This window comes from Gopherus evgoodei, chromosome 7 (assembly GCF_007399415.2).
Source record: "Gopherus evgoodei ecotype Sinaloan lineage chromosome 7, rGopEvg1_v1.p, whole genome shotgun sequence".
NCBI lineage: Eukaryota > Metazoa > Chordata > Testudines > Testudinidae > Gopherus > Gopherus evgoodei.
The window spans coordinates 2,154,483-2,177,596 of NC_044328.1; the positions used below are offsets into that span (position 1 = coordinate 2,154,483).

Sequence of the window (23,114 nt, forward strand, 5' to 3'; positions counted from 1 at the left end):
CCCCTCTCCCTCTGCTCTGTTAGGGGCTAAAAAGCAACGGGGAGAGGGCAGATACCCTGTCCCCTGGATGGAGCGGTACCGCTCATCCCCTTCCTGCACCCCCAGATCTTGCATCAGCAATTCCCCCCTTCCCCCGACGCTGCACCCGGGTGAGAGAACAGAGCCTGGGGGCCGGTGCAGTGTAACGAGTGGGGCAGTGCCAAGGCCCGAGCGCTGCTTTTGGCCTGGTGGGATTGGAGCAGCTCCGCTGCGTTGCACGGGGATCATAGGCCCTCTGTTGCTAAAGGGGGGTGGGGATTCTCCTGCTGCTCAGGTGGCTGGGGAGGGTTGCTTTGTGGAGCAGGGGGGTCAGAGCTCTGTGCCGGCTGGCACCGTGGATACCTGTGTGTTGGGTGCTTGCCCCAGTTCCCTTTGGGCTGAGCCTGCAGGGGGGTGAGGTTGGGGGGTGAGTGTATGCGTGCCCCCCGCCCACGCCCAAGCAATGGAGAGACAGCAGGAGAAGGGAACAGACCCCACTAGGGGCCCTGCCTTGTGCTGAATCGCAGACCTTGGGGGGCGGGGGAGTCTGGCAGCTGCTGGAGCCGGAGCTGGGCTGAGCTCAGACCCCTGGGGGCAGCAGTTTCCATAGTGCTCCCCCGCTGGTCCCATGGTAGCTGAGTCACAGGCCCCGGGAGGGGGGCAGTGAGCAGAGTTGCTCGCCCTGCCCTGCCCGCGGGCCAGGACCTCGCTCGGCCACTCTGCAGAGGGGAAGTGACTTGCTGACGCAGGGACCTAGTAGCAGAGCCAGGGAGAGAACCCAGGTGTCCTGACGTGCAGGCTTCTGCTCTAACCACCAGCCTCCCTCCTCCGGCGCGCTGGGCACCCCCGGCAGCTGCCGTACATCAGCCCCTCAGTGCCTCTTGTTTGGCCTCCTCCTCTTGCACAGCAAAACGGAGAGCGTGGGGGTGTCTTGGGGGGGCCTGGGTGGTTTGGGGGAGCAGGCGGGGTGTCTAGGGGTGTGGGGATGTCTGAGGGAGGGGGTCTGGGTGTTTGGGGGAGCAGGCAGGGTGTCTGGTGGTGTGGGGGTGTCTGAGGGAGGGTACTGGGGTGGTTTGGGGGAGCAGACGGGGTGTCTGGGGGCGTGGGGGTGTCTGAGGGAGGGTACTGGGGTGGTTCGGGGAGCAGGCAGGAGTCTGGGGGCGTGGGGGTGTCTGAGGGAGGGTACTGGGGTGGTTCGGGGAGCAGGCAGGAGTCTGGGGGCGTGGGGGTGTCTGAGGGAGGGTACTGGGGTGGTTGGGGGAGCAGGTGGGGTGTCTGGGGGCGTGGGGGTGTCTGAGGGAGGGTACTGGGGTGGTTCGGGGAGCAGGCAGGAGTCTGGGGGCGTGGGGGTGTCTGAGGGAGGGTACTGGGGTGGTTGGGGGAGCAGGTGGGGTGTCTGGGGGCGTGGGGGTGTCTGAGGGAGGGTACTGGGGTGGTTCGGGGAGCAGGCAGGAGTCTGGGGGCGTGGGGGTGTCTGAGGGAGGGTACTGGGGTGGTTGGGGGAGCAGGTGGGGTGTCTGGGGGCGTGGGAGTGTCTGAGGGAGGGTACTGGGGTGGTTGGGGAAACAGACGGGGTGTCTCAGGGCGTGGGGGTGTCTGAGGGAGGGTACTGGGGTGTTTGGGGGAGCAGGTGGGGTGTCTGGTGGTGTGGGGGTGTCTGAGGGAGGGTACTGGTATGATTGGGGGAGCAGGCGGGGTGTCTGGGGATGCGGGGGTGCCTCTGAGAAAGGATAGTGGGGTGGTTTGGGGAGCAGGCGGGTGCCTGGGTGAGGGGGTGTGTGGGGGTGTCTGAGGGAGGGTACTGGGGTGTCTGGGAGAGCAGGTGGGGTGTCTCAGAGAGGGTACTGGGGTGTTTGGGGGAGCAGGTGGGGTGTCTGGTGGTGTGGGAGTGTCTGAGGGAGGGGAGCTGGGGTGTTTGGGGGAGCAGGTGGGGTGTCTGGGGGCGTGGGAGTGTCTGAGGGAGGGTACTGGGGTGTTTGGGGGAGCAGGTGGGGTGTCTGGGGGCGTGGGAGTGTCTGAGGGAGGGGAGCTGGGGTGTTTGGGGGAGCAGGTGGGGTGTCTGGTGGTGTGGGGGTGTCTGAGGGAGGGTACTGGGGTGGTTTGGGGGAGCAGGCGGGGTGTCTGGGGGCGTGGGGGTGTCTGAGGGAGGGTACTGGGGTGGTTGGGGGAGCAGGCAGGAGTCTGGGGATGTGAGGGTGTCTGAGGGAGGGTACTGGGGTGGTTTGGGGGAGCAGACGGGGTGTCTGGGGGCGTGGGGGTGTCTGAGGGAGGGTACTGGGGTGGTTGGGGGAGCAGGCAGGAGTCTGGGGACGTGGGGGTGTCTGAGGGAGGGTACTGGGGTGGTTGGGGGAGCAGGTGGGGTGTCTGGGGGCGTGGGAGTGTCTGAGGGAGGGGACCTGGAGTGTTTGGGGGAGCAGGCAGGGTGTCTGGGGGCGTGGGGGTGTCTGAGGGAGGGTACTGGGGTGTTTGGGGGAGCAGGTGGGGTGTCTGGGGGCGTGGGAGTGTCTGAGGGAGGGGAGCTGGGGTGTTTGGGGGAGCAGGTGGGGTGTCTGGTGGTTGTGGGGGTGTCTGAGGGAGGGTACTGGGGTGGTTTGGGGGAGCAGACGGGGTGTCTGGCAGTGACTGCAGCGAGCTGTAAGTGTCCAGCCACGCTGCGAATCAGGCGCTGGGAGCCCCCGGACTCCGCATCCGTGTCTGAAAACCCGTCAGGCCGGAGCTGGTCCGGGGACATGAGGCGGCAGCTGCCAGGCCCTGCCTCCCTGTCCGGGAAGCCTTCCAGGCGGCTCCCACGCAGCACCCACGTGTAGCCAGGGACGCCACTTTCCTCACCAAGTCCTGCCCCCCAGGCTGTGTCTGGTGTGGAGCTCTGGGGGCACCTGTGGGGAGTGCGGCAGGGCTGGCTGTGGGGCAGGTTTCCCAAAGGATGTGCCATGTCTCCCTCCCCTGGGGAGCCCCAGAGTTGAGCTGCACTGTCAGCGCCGATGGGACTGTTAATCCCGAACCCGGGTGGGAGGGCGAAGGCCGCTGAGAGCCTGGGACACCGACTGGGAGATCCCCCCAATGGGCGATCCTGCTCAGCTCCCAGGGGGGTTAGGGGGATGGAGTCCCCACTGGGGTCCCTGGTGATGCTCCATCAGGGAAACCTGCACCCTGGCAATCGGCGTTACCCTCTGTGGGGGAGGAGGGTCCGGCTGGGTTTTCTGTGGCTGCGACTCTGAAGAAAAAGCCGCTCCTCTCCCTTCCCGCAGTTCCTGCTGAGCGGGGGTCACTCCGTCCCCCAGGGCCGCATTGCTCCCCAGCCATGGGGGCGCTCTGCTCTGCTCTGCTCTGGCGGGGTGGGCCTGCTAGCACAGCCCAGCGAGGGGCAGCGGTGCACACGGACACCAGCCAGGCGGCGAAGGTGTCTGCACATTTTGGTGGAGGCAGCAGGCCGGGCTGGAGCCCAGGGGCTGGGGAAAGGTGCTGTGTTAGGTCATTGCGTGCTCCGTCACTGGAGGGGTGTCCCGGCAGCGGGCAGCGTAACACACATTGCAGCGGCTGCTCACAGCACCCGGGTGGCTTCGCTCGGCTCCGCACTGATTCACCTCGCCCCTGTGGGTGACACGCACGTTGCACTGCCCAGGCCAAGGGTCCCCCACAGCCACACACAAGTAAATATAAACATGCCTGTGTGCCAGCGGCCCTGCACAGCCGTCAAGAGGCTATACACATTGGCCACGGGCATTTCACAGCCGCGGCAGGACAGAGCCAGAGCCTCCTGCTTCCGAAATGCAGTTACTGGAGACTCTCCGTTAGCAGTATAGGGCTTATGGCACACAGCCAAGCAAGGCTGATTTCTCCCCAGTGGTGGGCAGTGTTGCACAGATACGCTGCAGTATATGTCTCCCTGTCCTGGGGTGGAGGGAGTCCACAGAGGTCCCTGTACGGCATGTCCTGGCTTCTGCTCTGGTCAAGAGAGTCTGTCGCCTCCAGGGCCAGCCTCTCTGTATTGGCCCGCGGGCTGCGCTTTGCCTGCCCTGTGTGCTGAGCCCAGGCAGGTCTAGTGATCCGGGAGGGTCAGCGCTGGGAGGAGGCAGGGGGTCTCCACTTGGCCCTAGCATCAGGGTTAGCCCACCAGGTCCCCCTGCCCAGTGCCAGTGGGGCCGGCGTGCGGCTGGAGAGCTGCGGAAGGGACCCTGGCTGGCACTGGGGCAGCCCCCTGGCATGCTGGGGGCTTTGGCAGGAGAATGTGATAGCCCCCAGCTCCTGATGTGTGTGTGTGTGTGGGGGGGGGGCGCTATCAGTCTGCCTGCAGGGTGTGGCTGTGGTTTCCTGCCGTTGCTGGGGGGGGGAGGGAGCCCCTGATGGCAGCACAGGGTCCTGCATGCCCGAGGGGCTCCCTGGGGGACAGGGTTATGCACATGCGACTGTACATACGCCCCCCACACACACACACCAGGGCTCTCAGACCTGTATCCTGTTGGCTGCAGAGTCCCTGGCATGCGTCTCAGGGGACAGTGTCTGTGGGAAGATGGCAGGGCTGGGCCCCCGCACTCCTGGTCCCCGAACCCAGCTCCCTGCTGTCTCTGGGTCTCTCTTTGTAAGCAGAACCTGGAGTTTTCCATTCCGCCTCCCCCAAGCTGCTGGGCCTGGATCAAAACAAGAGGGACCGTTGGGGAGGGTTTGATCTCCAAGTGTCCCAGCCGCCAGCCCCACCCCTCCGGGGCTCCGCCAGTGACCACAGATAACAGCCTGCCCCTCCCTTAGGACCGCCTACCCAGGGCCCTGGCATGGGAGGGGGAGTCCCGCAGCCCCCAGGGCTGGGTGGAAGGTCAGCAGAAGGACTGGGGGGTGGGGCACAGAGCCCCTGGTGTGGGAGGGGGCAGTGGGGGCACACACAGACCTTGGCATGTTGGGGGGGGGAGGTTGTTGCAGGCATTCCCTGACCCCGAGGGGGATGCGAGTCTGGTGCCCAGGGAGCTTGGAGGCTGGAGGAATGCCAGGAGCTTGGTGGCAGAAGCTGCGACATGGGGGGACTCTCGGCTTGTTTTACAGATGTGATTTGTTATCTGATGGCGGCAGCGCCCAAGAGCCCAGCCAAGGCCCAGGCTCCCTCTGCGCCAGGCGCTGTACAAATGGGACAGAGAGACGATCCCTGTCCCAAGCACTTAGGTGAAATGTTCTGCTTGATTTCACGCCTCCCTTGCCTCTGCCAGGGAAAGGAGCCAGAAATGCCAGGGCGCCCTGGCTGGGGGCTCGGCTGGCCCAGGCTCAGGGCAGAGTGGAAGCCAATGGCAGGGGGCCAGAGCAAAGTGGGGTCAAACTTCTGCATGGGGTTTGACGGGCCCTGGAGGGGGCAGGGACGGGGTTGAGCAGCAGCCTTGATGGAGGATTCTTCGAACTGGGAACCCAGCGTATTGTCCTGGGCTGGCCAGTGGGCGGAATCAGAAGTGCCCAGCTGTGCGTCATAGACACTTCACTGCACGCAGCTCGTGGGGATTCTCCCTGAGTGCAGGGGCCTGTGTTGTTGGAGGCTCAGCACTCTCCCCGGCCTGCGGCTGTGAAGCGTGGTGTGATTGGTGAAGACAGTGTGGGGAGAGGTGTGCGGGCCATGTGCCTCGGAGCCCTCAGGTCAGTGTGTTACGTGTCCCCCTTGGGGATCTGATCCACAGACCATGAGTCTGGTGCAGCCAGACCCCGGGCCTGGCTTTTTAGCTCCAGCTGTAGGGACTTGTGCTTTCGGCTTTGGAGGCCCCCTTCAGTGCTGAGGTGTCGGCCAGGACGGTGCCTCACCTTCCCCTTGTGCTGCGGGCACTGGCGTGAGGAATCCCTAGTGAAACTGTACCCTGGGCAAGTGTGAATCATGTGGGGAGGCCCTTGGCTCAGGCTCTGCAGGGCGGGGAGCTGGCGTCGCCCCTTGGAAGGGACCCAGAGCGCAATGCAGCGTAGGATCTGGTTGTGTCTGAGCTGGCTGTGGCCGAGTGGCTCCCGGTGCAGGCTGGCTAGCCGTGCCAGGGCACTGCTGGGGGGAAGCTCCCAGCGCAGCAGTTCTCACAGGCAGCACACGGCTCGGAGGGAGGTCGCGTGGCACAGGATTTCCAGCGTGGCTCTCACCGCTGTAGGGCCCGCCTGGCGCACGTTGCTCCAAGCCCCAGAGAATCGCCTGCCAGTGCAGCAGCCCAGTCCCAGCTCCAGGCTCTGTGGAAGGAGGAGAGGCTGCAGGCAAAGCTCAGCAATGGCTACAGCTGCCTCACTGCCCCCAACCTGCCCCGAATGCTGGCAGTGGATGGCTCCTCTCCCCAGTGCACATCACTCCCCCCGCCGGGGTGGGGGGGCTGCAGCTGCCTCACTGCCCCCAACCTGCCCCGAATGCTGGCAGTGGATGGCTCCTCTCCCCAGTGCACATCGCTCCCCCCGCCGGGGTGGGGGGGCTGCAGCTGGCTCTCTCACACCAGGAGTGCACACCTCCTTCACAGGTGTCCCAGGCCCAGCCTTCCCGCTGGGCGTGGGAGAGGGGTGGAGTGTGGCCCAGGCCGCAGGACAGGCTGGGGCTCAGGGGCAAGCTAGGGGCAGGGCTGGCGGGGCCTTGCCCCATTGGGGTCTGCTGCAGGGCAACTCTGGGCCTCAGAACCATTGCAGCTCGCAGGTGTGAGTTAGTGTCTCTTAGGAGCCATCCGCGCTAGGGCCTGTGGGGGCTCTGGGGCAGCCTGTTAACATTGTGGTGGGGGCCCTTGTCCTCAGCCTCACGGGGGGGGGGGGGGAGAATGCCCTGAGGGCAGCTCTGCTCTGCAGAGGGACAGGCAGAAGCAAAACAGTGTCAAGCTTTCCCCTGGGAGGTGGGTGCATCAGGACTGCTGTGGTTCACTGGCAGAGCGGGTGTGATCAGGAGCCCAGGGCTGGGGTAACGGGGCTGGAGGTTGGGACTGAGGGGCACCAGCAGAGATGGGGTGGGGGAAGCCCAGGGCTGGGCTAGCAGGGGGCTGCGGGTTGGGACTGAGGGGCACCAGCAGAGATGGGGTGAGGGGAGCCCAGGGCTGGGCTAGAAGGGGGCTGCAGGTTGGGACTGAGGGGCACCAGCAGAGATGGGGTGGGGGGAGCCCAGGGCTCGGCTAGCAGGGGGCTGCGGGTCGGGACTGAGGGGCACCAGCTGAGATGGGGTGGGGGGAGCCCAGGGCTGGGCTAGCAGGGGGCTGCGGGTAGAGACTGAGGGGCACTGGCAGAGATTGGGGGGTGGGCTAGCAGAGGGCTGTGGATCAGGACTGAGGGGCACCAGCAGAGATTGGGGTAGGGAGGCTCTGCTAGCAGGGGGCTGTGGCTCAGGACTGAGGGTGTTTTGAAATCACAGGGTCCCTGAGAAGCTTGTTGGTTTCCCCTCCGTCAGTACACACGCGCCTAGCCGTGCTGGTTTTGCCCGCACCTGATCTCCGAGTTGTGCCTGGCTCCCTTCATATCCTGATTCCATTTGCTGTCTCCATCGGTGCATTTGCTGGGACAGGTTGCACTTGGCAATGGCTTTAATTGTCCTTCCCCCCCCTTGAAACTCTGTTGAGGCCCTGGGTGTCACTTGGCCCCGGCGTGTGGGGCCAGGGCAGGGGTTCCGAGCCCCCGTGGGTCTGCGGACTATGTCTAAGGGGCCCGCGAAAGACTTAGACTGAAAACTGATGCAACAGAACTGAACTGTAGACAGACAGTAGATTTGCAGAGGGGGCCGCACCTGCATTCAAAATGAAAATGACAAAAAGTTGAGAACCACTGGGCTAGGGGTTTGCCCCCCAGGGGCCGGGCAGAGTCTGTGGTTGGGGTGGCCATCAGTTTGGAGGGCGCTGGTGAGGAGCTCCTGGCTGTGGCAGCAGGTTGCCTTCGGCCCAGCTGGCAGAACTGGGGCGGCTGTTCCACAGGAAGGACACAAGTATCAGTAACAGGAAAGAAGCAGCAAAAGGAAACAGAAACGATACATTATTGATGGGGCTGTTTTCTGCTGCTATATTGGGAGAGCAGCTCTGGAGCGCTCAGCTGCCCGGCACTGAGCAGGGGAGACAGGCATATAACCAACCCCAGGCGGTGAATGGCCTGGGGAAACACTGAACCCCGCGTTCCCTTGGAGGGGGATGGGAAAGCTGATTTTAAAATAAATATTTATAGTTCCTGGAGTTAACATTCTCCAGTGGTTTGAGCCGGGTGACTGGGAGCCAGGACTCCTGCGTTCTGTCTCTGGGAGGGGAGTGGCTTAGAAATGGGGGGGCTGAGAGCCAGGACTCCTGGGTTCTATTCCCAGCTCTGGCAGGGGAGTAGGGCAGAGCAGAGAACTGGCAGTCAGGTTCCTGGCTCTGGCCCTGACAGGCAGTGTCACTCTGGGCGAGTGATGTGGCTCAGATTTCCCTTGTGTAGCCTGGCGGTGTGAGGGGCGTGAGGATTAGCAGGTGGATGCTGATGGCCTGAGGTGAAAGTTGTGCTGGGTTTGCAGGAGGCCTGGATCTGTTCCCATCTATGTGCGGCTCCTGGGCTGACGTGACCAAAAAGCTCCCAGAGAAACCAACATAAATGAGGGGGAAACGTGCACGGGCCCAGCCAGGCCACCTTTCTGTGCGGAGATAGCCAGAGCAGAGTCTCAGGAGGGAGACTGGCCAGAAACCAAAACGTTTCTGTAACCTGAGAAAATCCAGGTCGGGAGCTGTCAAACCCCGAGGTTCTGGCTGACTCGCCTGGGCCGTGGGCAGCTGAGCTGCAGCCACAAAATGGGCAGGCGCCTCTATCCCGCTCACAGGCCCAGCGTGCAGTGCCTGGCGTGAGTCAGAAATCCCGAGCAGCTAGAGATGGCAAAGACCTGCTATGGGGTTTCAAAAGACCCACTCGCCACAGGGGGCTGAGTCATCGATTTCTGCAGAATCTGACTTTTAATGTTTTTCAAAACCCCAACGTTTTGGGCCTTGGTGTTTTGGGGGCGGCTGTCCCCGTGGGCGAGCGGCGTAACAGTGCAGCTGTACCTGCCTGAGACTGCAGACAAGACCTCCCAGCCCTGCTGCTGCTCTGCCAAAGGGGGAGTGAAATTCACCAGGCTCCGGTCAGTTTCAGGCAGCTCTGCAAGGCAGGGTGCTGGGCAGGGAAACTGTCCGGCATCAGCTCGGTTTCACTCTGGCCTCACGGCCAAGGGGGGAAGCTCTGGATCCAAAGGCAGAGGCTGTGTGGGGGGACGCATAGCAAAGACTCCCTCCCCCCTTCTGCAGCTGCTAGGTGGCCCAGGGGACAGAAGGCAAAGCAGCTGGAGTCGGGGGAACCCAGATTTAGCAGAAAACACCTGGCTGGAGGCTGAGGGATGGAGCTGGCCCCAGGGTACAGCTCCCAGCAGTTCCAGCCCCTCCCCTCCCACCAGGAGGGATTGTTCTGAGTCTGAGGGCTTCCTCCCTCCCCCATTCCTGGAGAGCTGATCATCCAGCCTGATCCAGCTCCCTGGCTGGGGGTGTCTGACAAGTTCCTTTCCTCATTTCTTCCCCTTGCTCCTGCCTACGTGCCCAGCCACTCCTGCAGGATGCCGTGCTGGCTCCACGCACCCGCCACCCGGCCACGCTAGGCACATCCTGCAACTGCACCTTGCCCCACGGCCCAGTTCCTTGAGCTCCCCAGTTCCTAGCGATGTGGGTGACAGCAGCACCTAGAGCCCCCGACCAAGATCTGGGCCCCGCTGTGCCGGGTACGGCACCTAGAGCCCCTGACTGAGATCTGGGCCCCTCTGTGCAGGGTGCAGCACTGACCCCCTCTTCCCCCCCGACCGAGATCCGGGCCCCTCTGTGCAGGGTGCAGCACTGACACCCCCCCCCCAACAGAGATCGGGGTCCCATGTGCCGGGTACGGCACCTAGAGCCTCTGACTGAGATCCGGGCCCCTCTGTACAGGGTGCAGCACTGACCCCCTCTCCCCTCCCGACCGAGATCCGGGCCCCTCTGTGCAGGGTGCAGCACTGACCCCCACCCCCGACAGAGATCAGGGTCCCATGTGCCAGGTATGGCACCTAGAGCCTCTGACCGAGATCCGGGCCCTGCTGTGCCGGGTATATAATCAGAACCAGTCCTTGCTTGGCAGCGCTCGCTGTGCAAACAGCCAAAGAGAGGCAGGGGTGGGGGCGGAAGGCAGGGTCTGTCTCCCCAAAGGGCGAGCCGAGGGGACTCCCCCAGCTAAAGAGGGAGTCTCTCTATTTCTGCTGCTCTGTGCTGAGCTCCCCCACTTTCCCCGTCTGAAATGTGGTGCGTGGGAGTGAATGTGACATAGCCACTGTGGTTACACCAGAGCCTCCCTCCCACCCATCGTGTGCGAGGCTCTGGTCTCTCCTGCAGCGGTCTCAGATTGCAAACTCCTCGCTGCCTGCTGTCACCCTGTCCCCAGTTTTCGCCGCTGGCTGGCTCTAGGGCTGGGGTTATACTCCCCCGCCCTCGGGGATTTACTTGTCCGTTTCCCAGCCAAGTCTCTGTTGCTATTTGTCAGGTCTCTCTGGATTCCCCCAGTCATCTCTCTGTGCTCCCTGCCCTTTGCAGCTCCTCCCAGCTGGGTACCCATTGGCTCTGGGCACTCTGCTGCTGGTGGATCAATATGCACTGTCCTAGCAGTGATGGCTTTGGGCACCTCACCGTCCTCCAGCCATTTTCGCTGCACATCCCAGAGTTTTGCCCTGGCTGCTTGGAGTGATTTTTTTTTCCCCATTCAGACTCCAAGACACTGGACCCAAAGGGCTAATTGCAGGAGCCCAGCAGGATCTGATGTCCGCAATGACTCATTTCTGTGCACAAATGTTGGGTTCGCAGGCACAGCCCAGCCGCCTTGGCCTGATGATCCAGCGGGAGGTGGGATATTTTCAGGGTGAATGAGTCATTCTCTGTGAGAAACACTGTCTTTGTGTGTGTCTGTGCAGTGCCTGGCATGGCCTGGGGCTCCTGGGGGCTTTCATAATACAAATAGATGATCATAAAAAGGCTCCATTCCCTCCTCCCCAGCTTCTGACAGCAGCTCCCCCCCACCCCCACCCCCACCCCCATGGCAGAGGCCAAAGGGAGTTCACGGACCCTTCCTCTGAACGTTGGGGGATGGAAATGCTCAGTTGAGAGCCCTCAGCCCTGCAGCTTGGTCCCGCCATTGGTCTGACACAGTCTGAGTCTGATGATCTGCAGAGCACGATGTGAAGCCACAAGAACGGCCAGACTGGGTCAGACCAAAGGTCCATCTAGCCCAGTGTCCTGTCTGCCGACAGTGGCCAGTTCCAGGTGCCCCAGAGGGAGTAAACAGAACAGGGAATCATCAGGTGATCCATTCCCTGTTGCCTATTCCCAGCTTCTGGCAAACAGAGATTTCGAGACACCCAGATCATGGGGTTGCATCTCTGACCATCTTGGCTAATAGCCATTGCTGGGCCTGTCTTCTGTGAACTGATCTAGTTCTTTTCTGAACCCAGTTATATTTTGGCCTTCACAACATCCCCTGGCGAGGAGTTCCCCAGGTTGGCTGTGCACTGTGTAAAGAATTTCCTTGTGTTTGTTTTCAGCCTGCTGCCTATTAATTTCATTGACTGACCCCTAGTTCGTGTGTTATCTTCCCCCACACCAATCATAATTTTATAGCCCTCTATCATATCCCCTCTTAGTTGTCTCTTTTTCCAAACAGTCCCAGACTTTTTAATCTCTCCTCCTATGGAAGCTGTTCCATACCCTTCTTCATTTCTGTTGCCCTTCTCTGTACTTTTTCCAGTTCGAATATATATTTTTTTGAGATGGGCTGACCAGAACTGCACGCAGTGTTCACGGTGTGGATGTACCATAGATTTATATAGTGGCATTATGATATTTTCTCTCTGATCTCTCCCTTTCCTAATGGTTCCAACATTCTGTTCGCTTGGTTGACTGAGGCTGCCCATTGAGCGGATGTTTTCAGAGAACTGTCCATGGTGACTCCAAGATCTCTTTCCTGAGCTATTTTAGACCCCGTCATTTTGTATGTGTAATTGACACTATATTTTCCAATGCACATTACTTTGCATTTATCAACATTGAATTTCATCTGCCATTTTGCTGCCCAGTCACCCAGTTTTGTGAGATCCCTTTGTAGCTCTTCGCCGTCTGCCTGGGACTTAACTATCTGGAGTAGTTTTGTATCATCTGCAAACTTTGCCCCCTTCACTGTTTACCCCTTTTCCCAGATTGTTTATGAACGTGTTGAACAGCACTGGTCTCCCACCCTGCTCCACTGTGAAAACTGCTTATTCCAACCCTTTGACCAGTTACCAATCCATGAGAGCCCTGTCCCTCTTATCCCATGGCAGCTTACTTGGCTTAAGAGCCTTTGGTGAGGGACCTTGTCAAACACTTTCTGAAAATCTAAGTACACTATGTCCACTGGATCCCCCTTGGCCACGTGCATGTTGACCCCCTCCAAGAATTCTAACAGCTTGGTGAGCCCAATGTGCTTTGCTTGCCGGGGTGGCTCGCAGCAACACGTTTGTCTAGGTGCGTTATGTGATCCCAGGCCCTGCAGTATCTGAGCCCCCTCCCCAAAGAGCAATCTCTCTGCTTGGGGGAGTCATGGAGAAAGATTTTTTTTTTAATGTGAGTGAGGTTTGTGTGTTGAATGTCCGTGTGTGCCTGTGCCATGTGTTGTGTGTCCTTGCAGGGGGTGTGTGTGTGTGTGTGTGTGTGTGTGTGAGAGAGAAGAATCTCAGTCCCGCTCTGCGCGTCGTGAGGCCCAGTATCTCCTCTCTCTTGTGGCAGTGAGTTCCATTGTCCCTGGCTCTGTGACAGTTCTGTCTCCCATGCTCATGAACCTTTCCTGACGGTCAATGGTGTCCCTGGTCTGGTGGGGGACAGCAGTGGCGAGAGGTTGTGCTCACACAGCAGGGGAGGACAGGGCGTCTCGGAGGAGCCAGGGCCTGCCCTCACACCAGATACCTTGCACTGCATGCTGGGAACTGTGCAGCGAGGGGCCCCTGGGATGCTGGGCAGTACGGTGCTGAGGCCTGGCCCAGGGCGCGTGGCAGCTTCGTTCCTAGGCTCGCTGATCCTGGCGGTAGCGGTGGATGTGGGGGTCACCGTGTCTGGGGCTATGCCTGGCTGGAGAGGACAGGCTCGCCTGGCCAGTCCCGTTGGAAGGGGCATTTCGCTGCCCTGGCTGTTTGGGGCCCCCGATGGCCAGGGTGGCGGAGTGATTGGGGGTGGGGCTGAGTTCTTTAGTTCAGCCAAAGGAGTTTCATGATGCGAATGTGCTGGGACTCGATCGATAAATCCCCAGACCTGTGTTTAGAGCCGAGGCGGGGAAGCAGCTGCAGGCATTGATGGGGTGGGGTATTTTCCCGTATTAATTTACTTGCCTTAATGGCTGCAGGGGACTGCTGGGAATCCGGAGCATCAGGCTTTGGACTAGCTGCTGTCCCTGGAGTCCCAGGCTGAACTCTCCGCCAGGCTCCCTCATTTCCCCCACCCAGTACCAGCAAGGACGCCAGGCCTTTGATTACTGTATTTGACTGCGAGGGCAGAGGCTGGGGCTTGGCTCCATCTGCGCAGCTCCCAGCCCAAGGGGGCCCCTTTGGCCCCACATACCAGAGACCCTGTGGCCAGTAGTGAGCAGCCAGCTGTTAGCCCCACGGGGCTGGGCTGGAGTCACGCACAGCTGGCGTTACACGGCGGTCAGCTGCTGACGTTCCAGCCTAAGGACCGTGCCTGGTGCCTGGGGCTTTGCAGTGTGGGTATAACCAAAGCGCTGTCTGCTCTGCCTGGGGCTGGAAAATCCCGGCGGTGCTTTTTGGGAGGAGCAGGGGTTTTCCTTCATCAGAATAGCCCCACTCATGCAGCCTGCTGGTGGCAGCTGCTTGCTGTGCACCACCCCAGAGGTGGCTGCATTTCAGCAGTGCTGCATGTGTAGGGTTTGTGAAGGGCTTTGGCCTGAGAGGTGTCATACACCTGTGATAGGTGGTTACTCCCTGTGAGACGAGCCCTGAGCGAGGTGTGAGTGCGGGCCCTGTACTGTATCGGGCCGGGTCGTGGCCCATTGGAGGGGCAGGAGGCTGGGCCAGCTCCTACGTGGGTGTCCATAGTCCCCCTCTCTGGCCCCCTGGGGTCTGCTGGATGGGACTTTGTTCTCCACTCCCTGGCCCCCTGGCTGTCCCTAGGGCAGGGGCTCTGCAGGGCGACGGCTGACAGGCTGTCCTGTTCTGTGCGTGCAACACGGCTGGTGTGCGAGGGGAGAGGGTGCTGCATGCAGGGGCACTTCCAGTTCCTCCTGGGGGATCGGGGGCTGGAATAGCGGGGGGCTGCAGGGCAGGACCTGGACAGAGCTGGTTTTGCTCTGCCTGTACTAAGGCCTGGCAGGGTGCAGCAGAACAGAGGTCAGGGCCTGGCAGGACTCCATAGGACTAGGGAGATCCCATGCTGCTGGGGGGTGGTCCCCCTCAGGTCTGGCTGTGAGGGGGAGCAGTCCCTGGGAACGAGTGCCACCCAGGATTCCCTGGGCTGGAAGACACAAACTACCCCAGACAACAGGGTCAGAATTTGTAATGCTGCCCAGCGAGTCAGCCCTGTGCCTCCGGCTCGCCCTTCCCCACCCAGCAGTGCCAGGGAGCTGCCAGTAGCTGGCTGGCTGAGCCGGGCCACGTGTACAGTGGGTTTGGTGGGTCTCAGCTCAGTTCCTACCAGATCACAAGAAGCCCCTGACTGAAGCTGCCTGGGGCCTCGGCTGGCTGCTCACTGGCGAGGCCAAGGAGACCCCACAAGAGCAGGGCCCTTCTGGGGCAGGGCTGGGCAGCGGTGGAGATACGTGGAGGCATTCGCTTCCCAGGGCTGTTACACGCTGGCCTTGGGATTGGAAACAGGCCTGAGTCCCCCCAGCTGCCCACCTGACATGTTCTATTGGGTCTTCCCTGGGCTGGTGTGTGCGACATACCCCTGCCGCTGCTGCCTGTCTCTCAGCCCCAGACTGGGCCTGGGTGCCACTTGGGCTGCTCAGTAGCCGTAAGCCCCACACCGCCGGCTCGGAGACCCTTCCCCTCATCCCCGCACCCCAGAAGGCTCAGGGCAGAGCCAGTCTGTGGAGGGATCTGGGGGGCCGCAGACAAAAGTGGGATCAGGGCCCCAGAGATGGGGGGGATTCACAGTGAAGGGGCCCTGCTGGGCTGCACCCTGTAAATGCAAGAAGGGGCCCCAGGAGGGAGGGAATGGACACGCCCCTCCCCAGCTGCATCCCAGCCTTCCCTCTCCAGCCAGTGCCTAGTTAATTATTAACTCAGCTATAACCATAAACAGCTGGGGCTGCTGCAGCCACGTGGACCCGCTGTCGTCAGAGCTGGGCAGGACCACGTGAGCAGCCACCAAGGCCGCGGAACTGGCAGCGGAGCCTTTGGGGGAATCACAGGGATATGCTCCCTCTGGGTATCCTGGGGCACCAGCCTTCACGAGCTCGGTGTGCGAACATTTGCGCATGTGCTGTGCACGTCTCTCTGCGCCATGTGATCGTCACGCGGGCGCTGGAGTCTCTGGTGCCCGGCTAGATCTTATAAGGGGGGAAATTGCCCAATTTTGCAATATTTGAAAATACAACAGCAGCCAAGCTGCGGGTGAGCTCAGGTGTCTACGTCCGCATTTCCGCTTAGCACAAAGAGCGTGTAAACACGTGGGAACGAATGGGAGATGAGTTCGAATACTTATCTGCCTTCCCCTACCCATTGTTGTTCCTGGGTGTGTGTGCTGTGGAAGTGTGTAGCTGCGAAGGTCAGGGCCCCCTTGTGCTGGGCATCTCACAGATGCAGAGAAAGCCCTGCCCTGGCTGATGTCCTGCGGGAAGATAGCCTCCTCCGGCTCCTTGCAGGGAGCCCCCCAGACTGCCTCCACTTACTGGCTGGCTCTGCATGGGGCTCAGTGGGATAGTCATGGGGTGGCTGTGCCAGAGGGGTGGGCCTGGGCCCATGTGAGGAATCTCACCGGCTTAGTGGGAGTGGGCTGTGTGGGTACGTCTACGCTGCAGTTAAACCACCGCGGCTGGCCTGACTCCGGCTGGCAGGGTCTGAAGAGCTGAGTAGACATCTGGGCTCGGCTGGAGCCTGAGCTGTGGTACCCTCCCCCCTCGCAGGGTTCCAGTCATACAGCCCCACCACCCAGTCCCTGTGAACCCGAGTCGGCTGGCCACGGGGGGCGTTAATTCCAGAGGCAGGCTGGTGAGGATGCACCGGGCACCCCACCTGCATCATGGGGTTAGTTGTGCATCTCCTGTGGGTACCACGGCAGAGATGTGTTACTTGGAGAGGGCCTGGCCGGCTGCATTCGCACGCATGGGGTCATGCGTTTTCGTGCCTGCCTTGGGGCGGGGAGGAACACAGGTGGACAGAGAAGTGTGAGGTGCTGCAGCATGCTGGCATGTATGTGAAAGAACTGGGGTCCCCCAGTGCTATCTCCCTGCGGAAGAGAAGGGACCCCATTTGCGACCTATGGGAGTGGCACCCAATTACCATTCCTGGGAGGACAAGGCGCCCTGATGCTGCTGCTCCAGCCTCTTGGGGGAGGAGGGGGCCCTATTGCCCACACTCCAGAAGGATGGTGGGGTCAGAGGGCAGAGCATGAGGGGTGTTCTGGCCCCCAGGTGAGGAGCTGAGATCTTTCGCTCTGGCTGTGCAGACTCATGTTTCGGGTCCAGAGCAGAGCCGTTAGAAGGAATTTTTGCACCCAAGGCAAGGGCCGGCTCCAGGGTCTTCAGCGGCAATTCAGTGGTGGGTCCCTGAGTCCCTGTCGGAGGGAAGGACCTGCCACCAAATCATTGCCAAAAAAGTGGTAGCGGTAGAGCTGCGGCCGATCGCGGTAGAGCTGCGCCCCTCCGCTTTGCGCACCCGAGGCAAGTGCCTCTTTCGCCTCGCCTTTGTTACGGTGCTGATTCAGAGGGCCTGGGTGTCAGCCCGGCTGGTGGCTGTGACATAACACAGGGAGCAGGGTGAAGCTGATAACATCAGGGCGTGTGTGTGCAACAGCAGGATTGTTGATGTGTGATAGGGGGTTGGTTTGTGCACGTGCTTTCCACTGGAGGGTTGCTGTTTCCTACCACCTGCATTGCCCGAGGTGGACAACACTTCAGTGATGAGCCTGCCAGAAGTACTGTAGACAGACAGATGTCTTAACAGCCTGCTGCTGTGCTGGCACCCCTTCCGTGAAGCAGCAACAGTACAGATGTGCTGATTTAGGGGGGAGAGACTCAGTACAATACGTGTGCCATTAGCAAGACACCAGGGATGGTATGTTCTCCTGCCTACATCTTGTCCGTCTGGGCTGTGAGCTCCGTGGGGCAGGGACCTGGCCTTCTAGATTGCAAAGTGCCTGGCTCAGCATGGCCCTGAGGGAGGCTAAGACAACCTGGGCTGGGGTCTCACAGTACCACAAGCCAAAATACTGTACAGCACAGAGCTCCCAGTCACTGAGCCCCATCCCCAGCGTCATAACCCAGCTCAGCACTGGGGTGGCTGAAAAAGTTCCATTCAAATGTGTGTTTTTCAAAATGAAATTGCATATTTGACCAAATGGAGATTTTTCATGAAAACTCCCATTGAAAAAAATAAAAAGAGATGTTTGTCAAGAAACTGGAAATATTTGGGCTTTTAGAAACCACAAACCAACTTTTTAAAATTTCAAATAGGAAAAAAATGTGATTTCTGGTTGCGGAAAGCTGAAAACAAAGCAGTTTTCTGATGAAAACCTGAAAAAAATCTAAGAAAAAAAAGCAGCAAAGAGTCCTGAGGCACCTTATAGACGAACAGATGTCCTGGAGCATGAGCTTTCGTGGGTGAATACATCCGGCATCCCACGAAGTGGGTATTCACCCACGAAAGCTCATGCTCCAGGACATCTGTTAGTCTATAAGGTGCCACAGTCTGGATCTGTAAAAGCAGCAAAGAATCCTAACACGGCTCCCCCTCTGATACTTAAGAAAAAAATGAAACAATAAAAAAATTTTCATTTTTCTCTGGGGGGAAAACCCCACAACCATTTCCCAGCCAGCTGCCCTCAGTGTGCTGCTGTCTTCGCCACAGTGACACTCCCCTGCCCTGCCCGGCCCGGCTCAGCCATGTCACCGAGGGGGCGGGAGTCTCTTATCGCCTCAGAGCAGCAGTTCCCAGGCCTGGGTTGTATCAGCTGGTTGCAGCACTTGGTGCGGGGTCCTGAGCTCTGATCGGTGGCTTCTCTTTATGTGCAGGCAGATAGGCGCATTTAGTTACTGCATTTGGGCCCCCCCCGCTCCTTCCCTCCATTCAGTGTCTGGCCCCGCTCCTACACAGGGCGCGATGGGAGAGGTACCCCAGAATACCCCAGCGCAGCCATGGTTGGCAGGTGTGCTGGGTGTGACTGTGGCTTTGTCAGAAACAGGTGTGCTGTGGGGAGGGGTTATAGTGGTGCAGGGACAAATGAGCCGCTGGCCACTTCATGCAGCCAGTGTCCCTGCTTCGTGCAGACGCCCAGAGAAATGAGGAGTCACACTGTGATGTGAGAACCTCAGTTGTCTTTCTTTGTTAGGAGGAAGTTCCTGGCCCTCCTGGTTGCAGAGAAGAGCTTGTAATAAAGACCCCTAAATGCTCAGAACCTCAAAGGCAAATAAAAGACACAAAACACGTTACTTTTAAAATCATGATTTATAAGCCAATCTCATGATTTTTACTGCCGGACTTAAATTTTTTTAAGTGCTGGCGGTTGGCTGTGTCTATTTGTTTTCTGGAGCAGCACAGTATGAAGGACTCTTCCATGTAGTGGGGGGGGGGGGCAAAGAAGAAAGAACAAAAGCAAAGTCTCCAGGAGAGAGCACAGTGTGTGCGTCTCCTCTGGATCATACCACATCTGCCCTGCCTCATAAAATGGCAGCTGCTTCTAACCGTGTAAAATTGCCACATGCAGCCAGACTGACTTGGCTGATGCGAAATAGGGTTAGGAAGTGAACAGGGTGGTTCTTTTGGAGACTGCTCTTTCCTAGCGCTTTGCATCTCTGCAGCCCAGCCACTCCTGCCCCTCTTGGTGTGTGGAGCGGGACAGAAATGGAGGCGCTGCAGGAGCAGGATGGAGAGGGGAAGGAATCCACTCATCTGAGCTCCTGCACAGAGCAGGAAATTCAGGTACATGAGTGGGTCTTCCAGGGACCAACAGCGATGGGTCCAGCCCATCACCCTGCATAAGGTGGGGAGCCAAAGCCTGTTCCCAGCTTGTTGCTCTTGTTATAACGACCCTGCTGGACACCCCTGCAGCTGGGGGAGCCCGGCTCTGAATTTCACAGCCCAGGCCCCTCCCTTGTTAAAAATCCATATTAGTAGCACAGATTAAAGGGGCTACTCCTCTCCCACCCCCGATCCCCCTCAGCCTCCGTCCCAGCTTTGTCCCAGAGCTGCAGGCCGCGTGTGCCGGTTAGTATGTGATCAGATTGATTGTTATTTTCTCAAGGCCTTTTCTATTCAATCCCCAAACCACCCGCATCTCAGAAAAGCTTCCCAAAGCCCTCACTTTATTTATTTTTTATGTAAATGTGGCTGCTCCAGATTGATAGCAGTTGAGGGGAGGCGGGGGAGCCCTCCCTGGGCCCATACACCAAGATCCTGCCTTCTCCTAAAGCCCCACTTTCCCTGTGATTCCAGTCATGCCCGGCCGTCTCCCTGCCTCTCTCCCCTTCGGCCTGGGCTACGAGCCGGGTTTGTACCGATGTAAACAGATAGATAGTTACACTGGTGCCACCCCCCGGGCAGGCAGGCACAGCGGTACAATGGGGCAACTTGTTTCCATCTTGGTGGGAAGCACCTGGCAAGTCACTGGGGCAACCACAAACAGACCATCCTTGGAATGTCCCCCAAGCCCTGGCTGGCCGGATCCGGCCCTCGCTTGCGTTGAGCGTGATCCTTGGCTCCCAGGCCAGAACCCAGCCAGCACTGCCGCCTCTGGTGGTGTTTTGCGGGTGGCGTAAAGCCCTAGCTCCCGGAGGCACGGGAATGAGGGAGACCCTCCGCTCGCCTTTAAAAAGGAGAGAACCAGGTCCTGGCCCGCCGCCCCGAGCCGCTGGAAAAGGGCAGGGCACACGGGCTGGGGACCCGGACCCCGTGTTTCTTCTTTTTGAAAAGCCGGGTGATTTTTTTAAGCCGGGTGCCTGGGTTTTGGGGGCGTCTGGCTCTTGGTTTGGCCCTGCCTGGCATGAGCCCCCCGCGCCCGGGCTGGGGCTAGCTGCTAGCAGTGGGGGGGGGGAGCTGGTCCCGCATCAAGGGGGTGCCCAGCCCCGGGCCGGCTCTGCCCTTTGTTTGCTCGGCCCGGCCCGGCCCGGCCCGGCGCGCCCCGCCTCCCGGGCGGCGGCGGGGCCTCTCTCGGGAGGGCTCGGGGAGGGGGTGGGTCTGTGCGTGTGCGGAGCTCGGAGGCGGCTCCATCCCCCCGCCGAGGGCCTGGCAGGCGAGCCGCGGCAGCAGCCATTGTTCCCGGGGAAGCTCGCGAACAAAGGAAGGGGCAGGCTCGGCCCGGCGCCCCACGCGGCCGGCCCCACTCGCGCCCGCGGCCCTCCGTGGGCAGCCCTGCGCGCTCGGCTCCGGCCCGGGGAACTTGGCAGCCGATGGCCGGCGGGGCGGGCGGGCCCGGGGCCGGGGCGCGCTAAGTTTCTCCCGGTCCCTGCGCTCCACCCCCCCGGCGGGAGCCCGGCTCTTCTCCTGGGTAAGTCGGGCTGGCGCGGGCCGGGCCCACGGGTGAGCGGCCCCGTGGGCAGCGGGGGCCCCGGGACGGTTCTGGCCAAGTGCAGCCTTAGGGCTCCGGGGCCGGCCTGGCGAGTCCGTGGCCCCGCCGTACGTGGGCCGGGCGAGCCCCGGGAACTCCTCCATGGCGCAGATCTACCGCTAAGTCCGGGGGTCCATGTCCCGGAGACACTCCCCCCCATGTCCCCACTTGCTCCGTGTTCCTGGGCCCCGGGGTCCCCCCCTTCAGTTCTGCAAAGTTTGGAGGTGGGACAGTGGCTGTTGTCTGGGGTTTCTCTGTGCTGAGCCCCCTGCCTGGGGGGGGGCACCCCCTGCTCCCTCCCCCCGTCTTTGTGTTTTAAATTCTGAAGTGAATTGTAGGGCTCAGGGGAGAGGGACTGACAGCAGCTCCCTGGCCTCCTGTGGGGACAAGGGCTGTCCTGCTCAGCCCCCCTCAGTCCCCATCTGCTGTACCCCCCAGCTGCTATCCCGCGCCTGTACCCCTCTGGGCTCCTTCCTCCTGGCTGGCTGCCCCCTTTGCTACTCCCCTCCTGCTCGCCCTGTGGCTTTGTCAGGGCCCCCCTTTGGTACAGGACATTGCAGGGTTCCCCTGTTCCCCGTGTGTGCGGTGATGGGGCAGGCCTTGCGATATGGTGGCCCAGTGTCCACAGGGACTATCAAGTACAATGTGTCAGGGATAGAAACCCCTGGGTCCAGGCTTCGTGCCATCCACCTGTTGGCCCCAGAGCCACGTTACTGGGGTTTCACTCGCGGTTCTGAAGCACCCGCTGTCAGAGACAGGATCCCAGACTAGATGGACCAGTGGCTGGATCAGACATGGCAGGAGGCCCAGGGACTACTACTGTACAAATTACTGATAATAAATAGACGAAGCATTGACCTGATGTGAGATGACGGTTCTGCTGTTTGCGGCCAGGGCTGGAAGGGGTGTTTGGCGACCCACCGTTGATGCCGGCCAAGCCCCAGAAACTCCACATTGAGCTGGAAATCCTGCTCTCTGGTTACACGGGAAGTTCTGGGGCAGGGACTGTCTTTTTGTTCTGTGGTTGTTCAGCACGTGGGGTTCTGCTGCGGGCTGGGGGCTCACTGGTGCTACCAGGGTGCAGAGTCTAATCATCCTACATCTGTTGCTGTGAAATGAACATGTGTGGGAATGCTAGGCTGGTGGCGTTCTGTCTGAGCACCCGTTGTGACAGCCCTGGATACGGTACCGCAGACCCAGGGTGCTCCCTGAACAATCTGGCCCGGGGCACCCCCACGGAGCAGCTGCCTGGGCGGGGAAGACACTGCACTGTAGCAGGCAGTTGCATTCCGGGTAAATCCCGCTGGGTGCCAGCTAGCTGCCCAGTTCCAGCTTGTGTTGTAACTCTCCAGTGTGGAGCAGATTGTGTAGCATTGCACACATGCCAAGTAGGTGGAGTTGAATGTGAACCCCCCACTCCTCCCAGGCTTGCCAGCTAGCACGTGTGGGCGAGTTTGAACACATTAGCTAACGCCCTCTAACATCCTGCCCTCCAGTCCTGTATTGACTGCGTAGCCATAACGCCTGGGTGCTGGAGTCGTGGAGTGGGACCCCACAGGACGGTTTCTGCTCCGACGCCTGTACGGCCTGTGACCGGAGACAACAGGTGGGTGCAGACAGACCGGAGAGGAGAGGAAAACAATGAGAAAGGATGGGCCAGCGTGTTAAGCAGTGGTCTCAGGTCTTGGCCAGTTGTCTAGCACAGCTTCAACTGTAAAGTCTGGGGGGCAGGGACTGTTTGCTCTTGTGTCTGTCCAGCGCCTGGCACGCTGAGGTCGTGGTCTGTGTCTGGGCCCCGGGGCTGTACCGCAGTACGGGTGATGTGAGCTGTGCAGTGCGGACCGTCTCCCCTGAAATACCCCCAGTGCAACAATCAGCGCGCAGCTCAGGCGACCGGTAGCAAAGGGATGAAGGTTGGAGATGACCCTCCTGAGAGGTGAGCTGGTGTTCCCTTCTCACAGCAGCATGTGGGGGCTCTGTACCCATGCACAGCGGGCACGTCCACACTGCAGCGTAAGCTCCGGATTCAAACTCAGCCTCAGACCGAACCCCTCTTCTGCCTACACGCCAGTCACACTAACCCAGGCTCGGACCCAGGGCCTCATTGGGGCGGAGAGTCCGACCCCGAGTCAAGCCGGGACCCAGGGTTCAAGCCCTGTTGCTTTGCAGTGCAGACGCAGCCCCACTGGACCCGTGCTCTGGGAGTGTGCTGAAAGTATCCCACAATGCCCCGGGCCGACTTCCTTTGTCCTCGGGCCAGTTGTGTTCCTGCGCTGCCCCACGCACAAAGGGCTCGAGTGGCCCCATTCTGGGAGGGAGCTGGGAAATCTGGGATGTGGGTGATTGGACTTGTCCCTGAATAATGCTGTGTAGACGCTGGAGCTCCAG

At 60.5% G+C, this 23,114-nt stretch overlaps 2 protein-coding genes across 5 annotated transcripts in view; one reads left to right on the plus strand and one right to left on the minus strand.

The window, feature by feature from the left end:
* The window catches only part of LDB1 (LIM domain binding 1), a 44,752-nt gene that overhangs the window by 3,617 nt on the left and 18,021 nt on the right, over nt 1–23,114 (plus strand). The window contains exon 1 of one of the 3 annotated variants that reach the window (XM_030570429.1): nt 20,559–20,666. The exons of the other annotated variants lie outside the window; for them this stretch is intronic. The gene's annotated coding sequence lies outside the window, so the exon portion shown is untranslated. Of the gene's footprint in view, nt 1–20,558; nt 20,667–23,114 lie in introns of those variants that run through there. 3 annotated transcript variants of the gene reach the window in all.
* Nucleotides 1,095–4,825, minus strand: LOC115655187 (36.4 kDa proline-rich protein-like). Of its 2 annotated transcripts, none has more exons than XM_030570426.1 (2): nt 4,454–4,825; nt 1,095–3,609 (listed from the first exon to the last, which is right to left on the minus strand). In XM_030570426.1, the coding sequence occupies exon 2, from the start codon at nt 2,948–2,950 to the stop codon at nt 1,598–1,600; it is 1,353 nt and encodes a 450-aa protein (XP_030426286.1). In that variant the 5' UTR covers nt 2,951–3,609; nt 4,454–4,825; the 3' UTR covers nt 1,095–1,597. The 2 variants fall into 2 exon arrangements, with proteins under 2 accessions (XP_030426286.1, XP_030426285.1); XM_030570425.1 differs by having other exon boundaries at nt 4,468–4,824.

Excerpts from the sequence above, each read along its gene's own strand:
- LOC115655187 (XM_030570426.1), bottom strand. The coding sequence starts at position 2,950 with ATGGCACATCCTTTGGGAAACCTGCCCCACAGCCAGCCCTGCCGCACT.